The 15,715-nt window shown below is 34.7% G+C and overlaps 1 protein-coding gene across 1 annotated transcript; it reads left to right on the top strand.

The window, feature by feature from the left end:
• The first annotated feature begins 3,545 nt into the window (after positions 1-3,545).
• Positions 3,546-4,290, top strand: LOC135131314 (golgin subfamily A member 6-like protein 25). The gene is made up of 2 exons (XM_064058982.1): positions 3,546-3,746; positions 3,835-4,290. Exons 1-2 carry the CDS (start codon positions 3,546-3,548, stop codon positions 4,288-4,290), a joined length of 657 nt encoding a protein of 218 aa, XP_063915052.1.
• The last annotated feature ends 11,425 nt before the right edge of the window (positions 4,291-15,715 follow it).

The raw sequence follows: 15,715 nt of genomic DNA, 5'->3' as shown, positions 1-15,715 counted from the left end.
GTAAAACCAAAAAACCAAAAATCTAGAAATCGAAAATTTGGACGATGGAAAAATTAAAGAATCCAAAATTTGAATAATCGAAAAGTTGAAAAATTGTAAAAATTTAAAAACGGAAATGTCAAGAAATCGAATCAAAACATTGAAAAATCGAAATATGTAAAATTTAATTAAACAAAAAATTGAAAATTCCTGAAACTGAAAAATCCCGAAATTGAAACATCGAAAGATTGGAAAATCAAAATCCTGAAAAATCGAAAAGTGGAACCCGAAAAATCGAAAACTTGAAAAATCGCAAAACTGAAATATCGGAAAATTGAGAAATCGAAACAGAAAAAAAAAACGAAATCGAAAAAGGTTGGAGAAATTAAAGAATCCAAAAATTGAATAATCGAAAAATTGAAAAAAAGAAAATTGTAAATTCGAAAAACCAAAAGATCCAACAATCGAAACAAGAAAACGAAAAATTGAAAAATCCATTAATTCAAAAATTCCGAAAATTGAAATGCTAAAAAATTGGAAGCGAATGCGGAGAAACAAAAATGGTGGTGTTTGAGAAGAAAGTAAGAAAGGAGAAGGAAGAGTGGGCATGGGGAGGGAAGAAGAACAGGTGAAAGAATTCCAGAGAGAGAGAGAGAGATTATTACAAAGTTTCCAAAATTAGTTAGAATTTTTCTACTTTCTTTCATTTTACTATGAAATTTATAAGTAACATACGTTGAAACAATTTTTAAACGGGTGTCCTAGCAATGTGATTCAAAATTTAAATACACAGAAGCATTAAATTTTCACAAAGCGATATCCACTAGTGATTTAAATGTCAGGAAAAGGCAATTACTGACCATGAAACAGCCACGTCAGTTCAACTGTTTATAGAAAAGTTGAACTTTTATTAAAGTTTCCTCGACATACTTTAAAAGAGACATCAAATACAGTAAAGTGCGGAGTTTTGAAGACGACACGTTTCAAAATGTGGACTGGTTTGCACTGGCTGGCAACCAAATTTCGCACTTTTCGCAAAAGTTGTTCGACTTCCACATTACCAGAAAACACATGTTTAAAACTGTGTCGATTTTTGATTATAGATATTTTTGAAACGAAAATAGTCGGATATATCCTTGTCGCTATTTTACTGGCTATTCTTTCGATAATTTTGATCCAGACTTACTTTTTTGTTGAAAGATTTGACATAAACTATCTCTTAACGTTTGCATTATCATACACAATGATGTTATATGTAAGATACTTTATTATTTTGACAGTTTATACCAACAGTCTTTGCAGGCTACGGTTGCTGTTTCGTTCTTGCCGGATGCACGGAATAACGTGAAATCCACAATAAAGAAGATAGAAATGCGAGATCTGAATACCGAAACGTGTAAATCAGTGCGTGAAAAAATTCGAAAAGAAATTTTCTTGGAGACAGCAAATTTACTTACACACATAATTCTGGCCGTTGTTAGTTGGGTTTTGTGCACAATGCATAACGAAAATGTGGAGAAATACGAGTGCAGCATACACGTGTGGACCAATTATTTTCCCAAATGGAAAAATATATCAGTGTTTCTGTACAGAATCATTTTTTTTCCTACAATATACGTGTCAATAATAAATCCCAGCCATTTAATAAAGTATTTGCTTCTTCAAATAAAACTTCAAGTATATGTGTCGATGCACCAAATAGAAGAAATTAACTTGGGATATGAAGATCGACCATTTTCAAGACTAGATTCAAGATTCCACGAAATGGTTTCGAAGAGATTATTATCGTGCATAAAATTACATTTGTTCTACTACGGGTAAAAACAGTAACTCGTTTATGGATTTAGATATAACCGATAATTTTTAGCTTACTTCGAGGAATCGAAAAACGTACTACAAAGTACTTGTTTGCTTTCAAAACTGTTGCACTTTTACTCTACTTCGGTTTGACTATTTCCTACTTTTCGGTAAGTTATATTCAACCAAAAATAAGCTAAATTTTTAAGCGAAATTTTAGCTAAAAGGCCTTTTGCCTATAAGTTCTCTCATCTCTTTGATAAGTTTGAGTTTATTTAGTGCGGCTACAGTTACAAGAAGTGGCCAGGAGCTAGAGAATTTAGTAAGTTATCTATATCGTAGTACTTTATCTGTAACGACTTCTATCTAGTCCGACGATATCTACATGTCCCTAGTCAATGTAAAGTGGTACCACTGGAATGAAAGCAATAAAAGAAATTATCTCATATTTTTGACAAACGCAATGAAACCATTTAAACTGAAGTACAGCCAAAACGTTTCCCTCAATTATAAACTTGCCATAGAGGTACTAAGTAGTATCAAGAAATCAAACCACTATATAAATTTTATGTTGCAGCTACTGCAAGCCTTCTTTTCCGCTATCTCCATCAGCTCCAACTTAAAAAATGTTGGCAACAAAACGCAAATTTAAAACTGCACACTTGAAAATGTTTTTAACTGCAAAAAAATTAACTTAAAATATATAATATTCTTGTTTATCATTAATGATGCTTACTCACTATTTGGTTTATATTTTAATGCAACTCAAGCTCCAAATTTACATAGCCAAGCAACAAATAAGTTTAATTCAACGGATTAATGAAGAACTGGTAAGCTAAATTTTAGATTTTGAAGAGCTTTACTTCTGCGGTTTTGGTCATGAGTAAATTCAACTTTAGAAACTAAGTATATTAATCAAGATTCTATTTAAAAACAGTTGTATATGTTTTGTCAAAATAGCGACACTTTGTACACATTTAACTTTCATGTTTAAACAATAAATTTTGAATTTCACAACTACGTCTTTAATTAATTTTGGAGACAAAGAGGTAATGAGTAGTGAAGGGACAAAAAGAAGGAAAAAGAATAGAGAAGTAGAGTCGCCGAAAGAGAACGAGCAAAATAACAGTAAGATCACCTCTGCAATCGATAAAGAAGGAAAATCAAGGAGATATAGAGATGGAGGAGGTCAAGAAGATGATCAGCGAACTTGCGACACAAATCAGAGATGATATGAGACAAAGTAATAAACAATTATTGAAGGAATGGAATACACAGCTTTAAGAGGAGCTTAAAACAATGAGAGAATAATTAAAGCAAGCAAGAGATCAACCTCAGGAGCAAATCAAGAAATTAGAGATAAATATGAAGAATGGAAGCGAGCTAAGGAAGAAATGGGAAAGCGAGTGGGTGAAACAGAAAGTCAACTAGATCGAATGGAGAGAGGAAAGAGAAGAAACAAAGTAGTGATGATGGGATTGGAAATAGGAACAGGAGAGCAGAAGCAGATAATTGAAAAGGTGACAAAATTTTTAGAAGAGAAAGCCAAAATAGAGGGTAAAGTTAAAAGCACGTACAAAATTGCGGAGAAAGTTTATGTAGTGGAATTCGAAAATAGAGAAGAAAAAATAAACGTAATGAAAAGCAAAAAGAACTTAAACGGGTCGTCAATTTACATAAATGAGGATCTGACGAAAACGGAAAGAAAAATTTAAATCAAGATAAAAGAAGAGGCAACAAAAGAGAGAAATAAAAGGAAAATGGTTAGAATGGGGTATAAAAAGTGCAGAAATTTTGAATGGAATGAAGAAGAGGGCAGACTCAAGAAGGTAAAAATTTTTAGTAAAGAACCAAAAGAAAAGGAAGAAAGGGAGGAAAAATGGAAAAAAAACAAGGCAAAGGAAAAGGATGCAGATAGTGAAATCGGAAAAAGGGAAGCTGGTACAAAATTAGGAGAAAAAAGGGTGAAGGTACTTTTTTGTAATGTCCAAGGGTTGCGAAAAAAGGAAAGCGACTTCTGGGATTACGTGGGAAAATTTGATGTGATGGGGCTAGTAGAGACATGGGTACAAAGAGAAAACTGTGAAAAATTTGAAGAGACATACCAGAAGAATATGTGTGAGAGTGTCAAGAGGCGAGAAAGGAAAAGAAAAAAGGGAGAGCAAGCGGGGGAAGAATAGTAATGGAAATTCGAAAAGAAATGCAAGAATTGGACTAAAGAAGAAAGTAATACAGCTGGTTAACAATCGACGGGAAACAATAGTCGTTTATAGCAAGAAAATGGAGGAAACCAAGATAAACATAGCAAAGGAAACAAAAGAAAAAGGAGATGAAAAATACTTAAGGAGGGGATTTGAACGCAAGATTGGGCGACAAGGGGCCAAAATAATAGATAAAGAAAAGAGAGACAAAATAGGATCAAAAGACAAAGCAAATAAAAAGAAGGAAAATATTGTGGAAGATAATAGAAGAAATGGGAAGGGGAAGTTTGAATATAAACAATGGAGAAGATGAAGAAGGAGAATGAACGTACGTAGGGGCTAGGGGAGAATCAATTTTAGACTATGGGATTGTCAACGAAAAGGCGTGGGAAGAAATAGAGAGTTTCAAAGTAGGGGAAAGGGTAGAATCAGACCACATGCCACTAGAAATAAAAATCATAGGAAAAGAGCAAGAGTACAAAAAACAAGAGAGAAGAAACGAAAGAAAAGAAATAGAAAAAAGAATATGGAATGAAGAGGGAATTCAAAGATACAGAAGTGGGCTAGGAAAAAAGAAATTCGAAGAAAAAGAAGATATAGAAGATGTACATATGGGAAGGGAGGAATAATGGATGGAACGGGGAATGTAGTGACTTGAACAGAAAAGCAATGGAAAAATTAAGAAAATGGAAGAATAAGAAGGGAAGGAAGGAAGAGTACTTAAAATCAAGAGAGAATTATAGGAGAAAATGTGAAGAAAAAAAAAGAGAAAAACGAGAAGAAGAAGAGAAGACAATAAAGTCCCTGAAAACAGAAGAAGAAGTATGAAGATATATAAACAAGGAACGGACAAGGAAGACTGAAGTCAGTAGGACAATCAAAATACAAGGATGGAAAAGACACTTAATGGAATTATTGGGAGGTTGTGAGGAAAAAGGCTGCGAAAAAATTAAATCACAACGACGGAAAAAATGTGGAGAGGTTCGGAAATCACAGAAGATAAAATAGGAAGACAGACTGAAAGACTGAAAAGAGGAAAGGCACCAAGAGGGGATGGAATCCAGAACGAAGCGTGGATGTTTGGGACAGAAGGAGTGAAAGAAAGAATATGGGAAGTGGTAGATGGGGTTAGGAAGAGTTTCCTCGGCAGTGGAGAGACGGGGCAAAAAAGTGATGTGAAAAACTACCGAGGGATCACCTTGCTCAATACGGCGTACAAGATATACGCAATGATACTAGATGAGACGTTACGAAAAGAGATGGAAGCAAGGGGTATGTTACCAGATGGTCAGGCAGGGTTTAGAAAAGGAAGAGGTACTATGGAAAATGTGTACATCCTGCGGCATTAAGTGGGAAGAGAAAGAAGGAAAGAATGTGGACGAATGTACGCATTGTTCATAGATTTCAAAGCAGCGTTTGATAGCGTGAATAGAGAGAAAATGTGGGAGTATTTGAGGAGAAAGGTACCTGGTAACGAAAACGGAAGAAATATATGAAGAAACAGTAAATAAGGTGAGAATGAATGGAATAGAGACCGAGAGTTTTTATACAAATAGAGGAATGAGACAGGGCTGCCCACTCAGCCCCGCATTATTTGCAGCTTATCTAGGAGATATAGATGAAAATGTTCAGAAAAGCACACACAGAAGAGGTGGTAGTGGGCAAAAAGAAAGTGTCATCGTTGGCGTACGCAGATGATTTGGTGATTGTGGCAAAGAAAAAAGAAGAAATGAAAACAATGATTAAAAGCTTCGAGAAGCATGTACGTACAAAAAAAGGAATTGGAAGTGAATGCGAAAAAAACAAAAATGGTGGTGTTTGGGATGAAAGTGAGAAAGGAGAAGGAAGAGTGGGCATGGAAAGGGAAGTAGTTTGAACAGGTGAAAGAATTCCAGAGAGAGACAGATTATTACAAAGTTTCCAAAATTGGTTAGAATTTTTCTAGTTTCTTTCATTTTACTATGAAATTTATGAGTAACATACGTTGAAACAATTTTTAAACGGTTGTCCTAGCAATATGATTCAAAATTTAAATACACAGAAGCATTAAATTTTCATAAAGCGATATCCACTAGTGATTTAAATGTCAGGAAAAGGCAATTATTGACCATGAAACAGCCACGTCAAACTGTTTATAGAAAGGTCGAACTTTTATTAAAGTTTCTTCGACATACTTTAAAATAGACATCAAGTACAGTGAAGTGCGGAGTTTCGAAGACGACACGTTTCAAAATGCGGACTGGTTTGCATTGGCTGGCAACCAAATTTCGCACCTTTCGCAAAAGTTGTTCGACTTCCACATTACCAGAAAACACATGTTTAAAAATGTGTCGATTTTTAATTGTAGATATTTTTGAAACGAAAATAGTCGGATGTATTCTTGTCGCTATTTTACTGGATATTCTTTCGATAATTTTGATCCAGACTTACTTATTTGTTGAAAGATTCGACATAAACTATCTCTTAACGTTTGCATTATCATACACAATGATGTTATATGTAAGATACTTTCTTATTTTGACAGTTTATACCAACAGTCTTTGCAGGCTACTGTTGCTATTTTGTTCTTGCCGGATGCACGGAATAACGTGAAATCCACAATAAAGAAGATAGAAATGCGAGATCTGAATACTGAAACGTGTAAATCAGCGCGCGAAAAAATTCGAAAAGAAATTTTCTTGGAGACAGCAAATTTACTTGCACACATAATTCTGGCCGTTGTTAGTTGGGTTTTGTACACAATGCATAACGAAAATGTGGAGAAATACGAGTGTAGCATACACGTGTGGACGAATTATTTTCCCAAATGGAAAAATATATCAGTGTTTCTGTACAGAATCATTTTTTTTCCTGCAGTATACGTGTCAATAATAAATCCCAGCCATTTAATAAAGTATTCGCTTCTTCAAATAAAATTTCAAGTGTATGTGTCGATACACCAAATAGAAGAAATTAACTTGGGATATGAAGATCGACCATTTTCAAGACTAGATTCGCAATTCCACGAAATGGTTTCGAAGAGATTATTATCGTGCATAAAATTACATTTGTTCTACTACGGGTAAAAACAGTAACTCGTTTATGGATCCAGATATAACGAATAATTTTTAGCTTAATTCGAGAAATCGAAAAACGTACCACAAAGTACTTGTTTGCTTTTAAAACTGTTTCAATTTTACTCTACTTCGGTTTGACTATTTCCTACTTTTCGGTAAGTTATACTCAACCAAAAATAAGCTAAATTTTTAAGCGAAATTTTAGCAAAAAGGCGTTTTGCCCATAACTTGTCTCATCTCTTTGATAAGTTTGAGTATATTTAGTGGGGCTACAGTTACAAGAAGTGGCCAGGAGCTAGAGAATTTAGTAAGTTATCTATATCTTAGTATTTTTTCTGTAACGACTTCTATCTAGTCCGACGACGTCTACATGTCTCTAGTCAATGTAAAGTGGTACCACTGGAATAAAAGCAATAAAAGAAATTATCTCATATTTTTGACAAACGCAATGAAACCATTTAAACTGAAGTACAGCCAAAACGTTTCACTCAATTATAAACTTGCCATAGAGGTACTAAGTAGTACCATGAAATCAAACCATAATTTAAATTTTATGTTGCAGCTACTGCAAGCCTTCTTTTCCGCTATATCCATCAGCTCCAACTTAAAAAATGTTGGCAACAAAACGCAAATTTAAAACTGCATACACTTGAAAATATTTTTCACTACAGCGTGTGAAAAATATTTTGTGGAACAAATGAGACATGTGTTGGATTTCGCAATCCTCTTTTTTCCTAATCCAAATCGCCACTCTCTCAATTTGTTCACATAGCTCCATTATTTTCAAAGACAATCACTCAAAAAAATTAACTTAAAAAGTAATCTACAAATATCTGTTTCAAATTTATTCTCGATCTGGTGCTCGCAGAAAAACGGAGCTAATTTGGCTTACATTTTAATGCAACTCAAGTTCTAAATATACATAGCGTAGCAACAAATAAGCTTAATTCGACGGATTAAAGAAGACCTGGTAAGCTGAATTTTAGATTTTGAAGAGCTCTACTTTTGCGGTTGCGGTCATGAGTAAACTTAATTTAAGAAACTAAGTATATAAGTCAAGATTCTATTTAAAAACAGTTGTATATGTTTTGTCAATATAGAGACACTTTGTACACATTTAAATTTCATGTTTAAACAATAAATTTTGAATTTCACAACTACGTCTTTAATTAATTTTAGAGACAAAAAGGTAATGAGTAGTGAAGGGACAGAAAGAAAGAAAAACAATAGAGAAGTAGAGTCGCCGAAAGAGGACGAGCAGCTCTTCCAAAGAAGCAAAATCACAGTGAGATCACCTCTGCAATCGATAAAGAAGGAAAATCGAGGAGATATAGAGATGGAGGAGGTCAAAAAGATGATCAGCGAACTTGCGACACAAATCAGAGATGATATGAGAGAAAGTAATAAACAATTATTGAAGGAAAGAAATACACAGCTTAAAAAGGAGCTTAAAACAATAAGACAAGAATTAAAGCAAACAAGATATCAACTACAGGACCAAATCAAGAAATTACAGATAAGTATGAAGAATGGAAGCGAGCTAAGAAAGAAATGGGAAAGAAAGTGGGTGAGGCAGAAAGTCAACTAGAACGAGTGGAGAGAGAAAAGGGAAGAAACAAAGTAGTAATGATGGGAATGGAAATAGGAAGATGAGAGCAAAAACAGGTAATTGAAAAGTTGACAAAATTTTTAGAAGAGAAAGCCAAAGTACAGAGTAAAGTTAAAAGCGAGTACAAAATTGCGAAGAAAGTTTATGTAGTGGAATGCGAAAATAGAGAAGAAAAAATAAACGTAATGAAAAGCAAAAAGAACTTAAACGGGTCGTCAGTTTACATAAATGAGGATCTGACGAAAACGGAAAGAAAAATTTAAATCAAGATAAAAGAAGAGGCAACAAAAGAGAGAAATAAAGGAAAAATGGTTAGAATGGGGTATAAAAAGTGCAGACATTTTGAATGGAATGAAAAAGAGGGCAGAGACAAGAAGGTGGAAAATTTTTAGTAAAGAACCAAAAGAAAAAGAAGAAAGGGAGGAAAAATGGAAAAAAACAAGGCAAAGGAAAAGGATGCAGATAGTGAAATCGGAAAAAGGGAAGCTGGTACAAAATTAGGAGAAAAAAGGGTAAAGGTACTTTTTTGTAATGTCCAAGGGTTGCGAAAAACGGAAAGCGACTTCTGGGATTACGTGGGAAAATTTGATGTGATGGGACTAGTAGAGACAAGGGTACAAAGAGAAAACTGTGAAAAATTTGAAGAGACATACCAGAAGAATATGTGTGGGAGTGTCAAGAGGCGAGAAAGGAAAAGAAAAAGGGGAGAGCAAGCGGGGGAAGAATAGTAATGGAAATTCGAAAAGAAATGCAAGAATTGGACTAAAGAAGAAAGTGATACAGCTGGTTAACAATCGACGGGAAACAATAGTCGTTTATAGCAAGAAAATGGAGGAAACCAAGATAAACATAGCAAAGGAAACAAAAGAAAAAGGAGATGAAAAATACTTAAGGAGGGGATTTTAACGCAAGATTGGGCGACAAGGGGCCAAAATAATAGATAAAGAAAAGAGAGAGAAAATAGGATCAAAAGACAAAGCAAATAAAAAGAAGGAAAAATATTGTGGAAGATAATAGAAGAAATGGGAAGGGGAAGTTTGAATATAAACAATGGAGAAGATGAAGAAGGAGAATGAACGTACGTAGGGGCTAGGGGAGAATCAATTATAGACTATGGGATTGTCAACGAAAAGGCGTGGGAAGAAATAGAGAGTTTCAAAGTAGGGGAAAGGGTAGAATCAGACCACATGCCACTAAAAATAAAAAATCATAGGAAAAGAGCAAGAGTACAAAAAACAAGAGAGAAGAAACGAAAGAAAAGAAATAGAAAAAAGAATATGGAATGAAGAGGGAATTCAAAGATACAGAAGTGGGCTAGAAAAAAGAAATTCAAAGAAAATGAAGATATAGAAGATGTACATATGGGAAGGGAGGAATAATGGATGGAACGGGGAATGTAGTGACTTGAACAGAAAAGCAATGGAAAAATTAAGAAAATGGAAGAATAAGAAGGGAAGGAAAGAAGAGTACTTAAAATCAAGAGAGAATTATAGGAGAAAATGTGAAGAAAAAAAAAGAGAAAAACGAGAAGAAGAAGAGAAGACAATAAAGTCCATGAAAACAGAAGAAGAAGTATGAAGATATATAAACAAGGAACGGACAAGGAAGACTGAAGTCAGTAGGACAATCAAAATACAAGAATGGAAAAGGCACTTTATGGAATTATTGGGAGGTTGTGAGGAAAAAATGTGGAGAGGTTCGGAAATCACAGAAGATAAAATAGGAAGACAGACTGAAAGACTGAAAAGAGGAAAGGCACCAAGAGGGGATGGAATCCAGAACGAAGCGTGGATGTTTGGGACAGAAGGAGTGAAAAAAGAATATGGGAAGTGGTAGATGGAGTAAGGAAGAGTTTCCTCGGCAGTGGAGAGACGGGGGCAAAAAAGTGATGTGAAAAACTACCGAGGAATCACCTTGCTCAATACGGCGTACAAGATATACGCAATGATACTAGATGAGACGTTACGAAAGGAGATGGAAGCAAGGGGTATGTTACCAGATGGTCAGGCAGGGTTTAGAAAAGGAAGAGGTACTATGGAAAATGTGTACATCCTGCGGCATTAAGTGGGAAGAGAAAAAAGGAAAGAAGGTGGACGAATGTACGCATTGTTCATAGATTTCAAAGCAGCGTTTGATAGCGTGAATAGAGAGAAAATGTGGGAGTATTTGAGGAGAAAGGTACCTGGTAACGAAAACGGAAGAAATATATGAAGAAACAGTAAATAAGGTGAGAATGAATGGAATAGAGACCGAGAGTTTTTATACAAATAGAGGAGTGAGACAGGGCTGCCCACTCAGTCCCGCATTATTTGCAGCTTATCTAGGAGATATAGATGAAATGTTCAGAAAAGCACACACAGGAGAGGTGGTAGTGGGCAAAAAGAAAGTGTCATCGTTGGCGTACGCAGATGATTTGGTGATTGTGGCAAAAAAAAGAGAAGAAATGAAAACAATGATTAAAAGTTTCGAGAAGTACGTACAAAAAAAGGAATTGGAAGTGAATGCGAAAAAAACAAAAATGGTGGTGTTTGGGATGAAAGTAAGAAAGGAGAAGGAAGAGTGGGCATGGAAAGGGAAGTAGATTGAACAGGTGAAAGAATTCCAGAGAGAGAGAGAGATTATTACAAAGTTTCCAAAATTGGTTAGAATTTTTCTAGTTTCTTTCATTTTACTATGAAATTTATGAGTAACATACGTTGAAACAATTTTTAAACGGTTGTCCTAGCAATATGATTCAAAATTTAAATACGCAGAAGCATTAAATTTTCATAAAGCGATATCCACTAGTGATTTAAATGTCAGGAAAAGGCAATTATTGACCATGAAACAGCCACGTCAGTCGAACTGTTTATAGAAAGGTAGAACTTTTATTAAAGTTTCTTCGACATACTTTAAAATAGACATCAAGTACAGTAAAGTGCGGAGTTTCGAAGACGACACGTTTCAAAATGCGGACTGGTTTGCATTGGCTGGCAACCAAATTTCGCACCTTTCGCAAATGTTTTGCGACTTCCACATTACCAGAAAACATATGTTTAAAATTTTGTCGATATTTAATCATAGATATTTTTGAAACAAAAATATTCGTATGTTTCCTGTTCGTTATTTTACTGAGTATGCTTTTGATAATTCTGGTGCAGACTTACTTTTTTGTTGAAAGACTTGATATAAACTACCTCTTAACATTTGGATCATCATACACAATGTTCTTATATGTAAGATATTTTTTCATTTGGACAATTTATACCGACAGACTTTGCAGGCTACTCTTACTATTTTGTCGCTGCCGGATGCACGAAATAACGCGAAATTTATGATAAAGAAGACAGAAATACGAGATCTAAACACCCATATGTGTAAATCAGGGCGCGATAAAATTCGAAAAGAAATTTTCTTCGAGACAACAAATTTAGTCGCACATATAATTCTGGCCGTTGTTAGTTCGGTTTTGTACACAATGCCTAATGAAAATGCAGAGAAATATGAATGTGGTATACACGTGTGGAACAGATATTTTCCTAAATGGAAAAATATGCCAGTGCTTCTGTATAGAATCACTTTTTTCCCTACAACATACGTGGCAATCATAAACCCTGCTCATTTAATAATATATCCACTTCTCCAAATAAAGTTTCAAACATATATTTTGATGCACCAAATAGAAGAAATTAACTCCGGATATGAAGATCGACCATTTGCAAGACTAGATTCGCAATTCCACAAAGTGGTTTCGAAAAGATTATTATCATGCATAAAATTACACGTGTTCTACTACAGGTAAAACCAGCAACTGGTCTGTGGATACAGGCCTAACAGAATTTTTTTAGCTTACTTCGAGAAATGGAAAAACTTTCTACAAAGTACTTATTTGTTTTTAAAATTGTTTCAATTGTATACCAGTTCGGTTTGGCTATTTCGTACTTCTCGGTAAGTTATATTCAACCAATGATCACCTAAATATTTAGGCGAAATTTTAGCTAAAAGGCGTTATGCCCATAACTTGCTTCATCTCTTTGATAACTTTGTGCTTATTTAGTATAGCTTCAGTTACAAAAGGTGGCCAGGAGATTGAGAATTTGGTAAGTTATTTATTTTAATACTTTTTCTGTAACGACTTCCATCTAGTCCGACGACATCTACATGTCCCTAGTCAATGTAAAGTGGTACCATTGGAATCAAAGCAATAAAAAAAATTATCTCATATTTTTGACGAACGCAATGAAACAATTTAAACTGAAGTACAGCCAAAACGTTTCGCTTAATTATAAATTTGCCTTAGAGGTACTAGTATTATCAAATCATACCACAATTTATTAAATTTTATGTTGCAGCTACTGCAAGCCTTCTTTTCCGCTATTTCCCTCAGCTACAACTTAAAAAAATTTGCGAACAAAAAAACTTAATTTAAAACTACATACATTTGAAAATATTTTTTACTGCAGCGTGTCTGAACTTGTGGAACAAATGAGACACGTGTTTGACTTTGGGATACACTTTTTTGTTCAGATTTTTCTGACATTGAAATTATTTTCACATACGAGGTAAGCGCCAAATATTCTCGGCCTGATATATTTGCGATTGCTCATCGGGAAATTTGTACAACTCATAGAAGACTAGAGGGTCCCCGCAGTATGTGTGTAAAATTTCAAGCCCTACTGCCCATTAGTTTTGATACATTTGAGGAGTAATCTTTGAAAAATTATGGACTCATCATGCCTGTTTAAAATTGAAAATCGAACGGCAATAAAATTCTTAGCAAAAGATGGAATTGCTCTAAAGGGTATTAAGGGCAGGATGGTTTTTGTGTTTGCTGAAGCTTGTCCTTCACATTTTACTAAAAAAAATGATTACAGTTATTTCGCATGGGGTAAGAAACCCTTGAAGACGAAGCAATCTTCCAAAAAAATCATGGCCACAATTTTTTGGGACTGTAAAGGCATGTTGTTGATTAATTTTAAAGGATGAAATACCACTGTCAACGCTACATATTATGGTTACTTATTGCATAAATTAGGAGAACGTATTTGGGAAAAAAGGCCGAGAAAATTAGCAAGAGGCGTTCGATTGCTTCATGACAATGCGCCCGTTCATACCGCATGTCTTTCTCAAGCTGCTATAGGGGCCTGTGACTTCGAGTAACTTGAGCACCCACCCTACAGTACTGACTTAGCTTCGAACGATTATTAACTGTTCTCTAAGTTAAAAAACGACTTGCAGGGAAAACGTTTGGGACGGATAAAGAAGTGCAAACGGCAGTACTACATCATTTTAGTGATAAAGATTCAAATAATTTTTTTAAACGGATAGAGCTGTTATTAGAACGTAGTTTTGAATGTATTGAAGTTAACAGAGACTATGTTGAAATATAAATATTTAATTTTTTTCCATCAGGTCTCTTTCTTTGTTAGGCCGAGAATATTTGGCGCTTACCTCGTAGCTCCATTATTTTCAAAGACAATCACTCAAAAAAAAATTCACTTAAGTAATCCACGATAGAATATTTTAATTCACTTAAAAACATGTTATACCAGATGAAAATAAAGACAAATATATGTTTCAAATTTATTCTCTGTCTGGTTCTCGCAGAAAAACGGAGCTAAATTCATTTATAGAGTTTTCGTTTCTTATATAATATTCTTGTTCATCACTACTGATTCCTACTCACTATTTGGCTTACATTTTAATGCAACTCAAGTTCCAAATATAAATAGCCAAGTAAGAAATAAGCTTAAATCGACGGATTAAAGAAGACCTGGTAAGCTGAATTTTAGATATTGAAGAGCTTTACTTCTGCGATTTCGGTCATGAGTAAACTCAATTTTAGAAACTAAGTATATTAATCAAGATTCTATTTAAAAACAGTTGTACATGTTTTGTCAGCATGTGAGACACTTTGTACACATTTAACTTTCATGTTTAAACAATAAATTTTGAATTTCACAAATACGTCTATAATTAATTTATTTTAATTTTAATTTGTTGAACGCGCAAATAACATTCAAGAACTAGAGCTTAGACTCCTGCATCCTGTCGGGAGCAAGCAATTTGAACCGGATTTTGGATTATTACAGAGTTTCCCAAATTGATTCGAATTTTTCTAGTTTTGTTTTATTTTACCATTTTACTATGAAATTTATGAGTAGTATACAGGGTGATATCGATATATTTGAAAAAAAAACGGCCAAAAGTTCGGTATAAATTTCACGTTCCTAAATTACAGCAGTGTTCAGAAAAAGTTGAATGAATGACACAGAGCAACCAGGTTTAAGAACCACGAAAAAGATGCACTGATTACTACAGATGTTTGGTTGTGTTTGACAATGGTGAATTTTACCAATTCTGAGCGTGTTGACATTTACTGCCGCGAATTGTGGATCGAACGCGTTATGAATCGGGCAATCCGTGTGCGCAAACATTTGCGTCAGTGGTACAGCATCTCCGAGACCATGGTACTTTCGAGTTTCAAACTCATGATCGTGGTTGTGGTAGGACAGAAAGAATACTGCAAACTGAAGAACAAATTTTGGAACGCGTCGAAGAAGAGCCCGACATCAGTACTCGCAGACATACACCTGAAGTTGGAGTTTCAGGGTTTGTAGTGCATCGTAAATTAAAAGAACAAGGCCACATCCAGTGCATTCTGTTTACGCATGAAGCAGGATTCACTCGCCATACAATTTTCCACAGCCACAACACTCACATTTGATCCGATGGAAGAAACAACAGTTTCAACATTTTTTATAAAAAAGTTGTAGCATTCTAAGTTGCTCTTATTTTTGTTGTAATAAACAATATGGAATTGTTGTGACAAGGACAACACGTCCGTCAGAATAAAAAGTCGATCATCATGAAGCATTACCAAAAATCGATGAATGAATGCATGAATGAACGAATGATAAGCGGCAAAAAGTCGGCTTTCTTTTAACTGAAACTGAAAGTGCTTCCATCGTTTTTATTAAAACGTTTTTCCACCTACTGTTTACAAGGAGGATCAGTGACTTCGTATCGAAGGTGGTTCATGGGGGTTTTGCCCCATTCAATTTTTAATTTGTTTTTTCTATATTTCCACCCTA

Source organism: Zophobas morio, unplaced genomic scaffold, assembly GCF_036711695.1.
Source record: "Zophobas morio isolate AGI-343-1 ecotype UQ-CSIRO unplaced genomic scaffold, CSIRO_AGI_Zmor_V1 ptg000020l, whole genome shotgun sequence".
In the NCBI taxonomy this organism is placed as follows: domain Eukaryota; kingdom Metazoa; phylum Arthropoda; class Insecta; order Coleoptera; family Tenebrionidae; genus Zophobas; species Zophobas morio.
The sequence above is the reverse complement of the archived record's forward strand: the minus strand, read 5'-3'. Positions and strand labels throughout refer to the sequence as shown.

Coding starts and splice junctions, on each gene's coding strand:
- LOC135131314 (XM_064058982.1), top strand. CDS start 3,546: ATGGGGTATAAAAAGTGCAGAAATTTTGAATGGAATGAAGAAGAGGGC. Junction 3,747..3,834: donor TAGGAGAAAAAAGGGTGAAG/GTACTTTTTTGT, acceptor TGGGGCTAGTAG/AGACATGGGTACAAAGAGAA.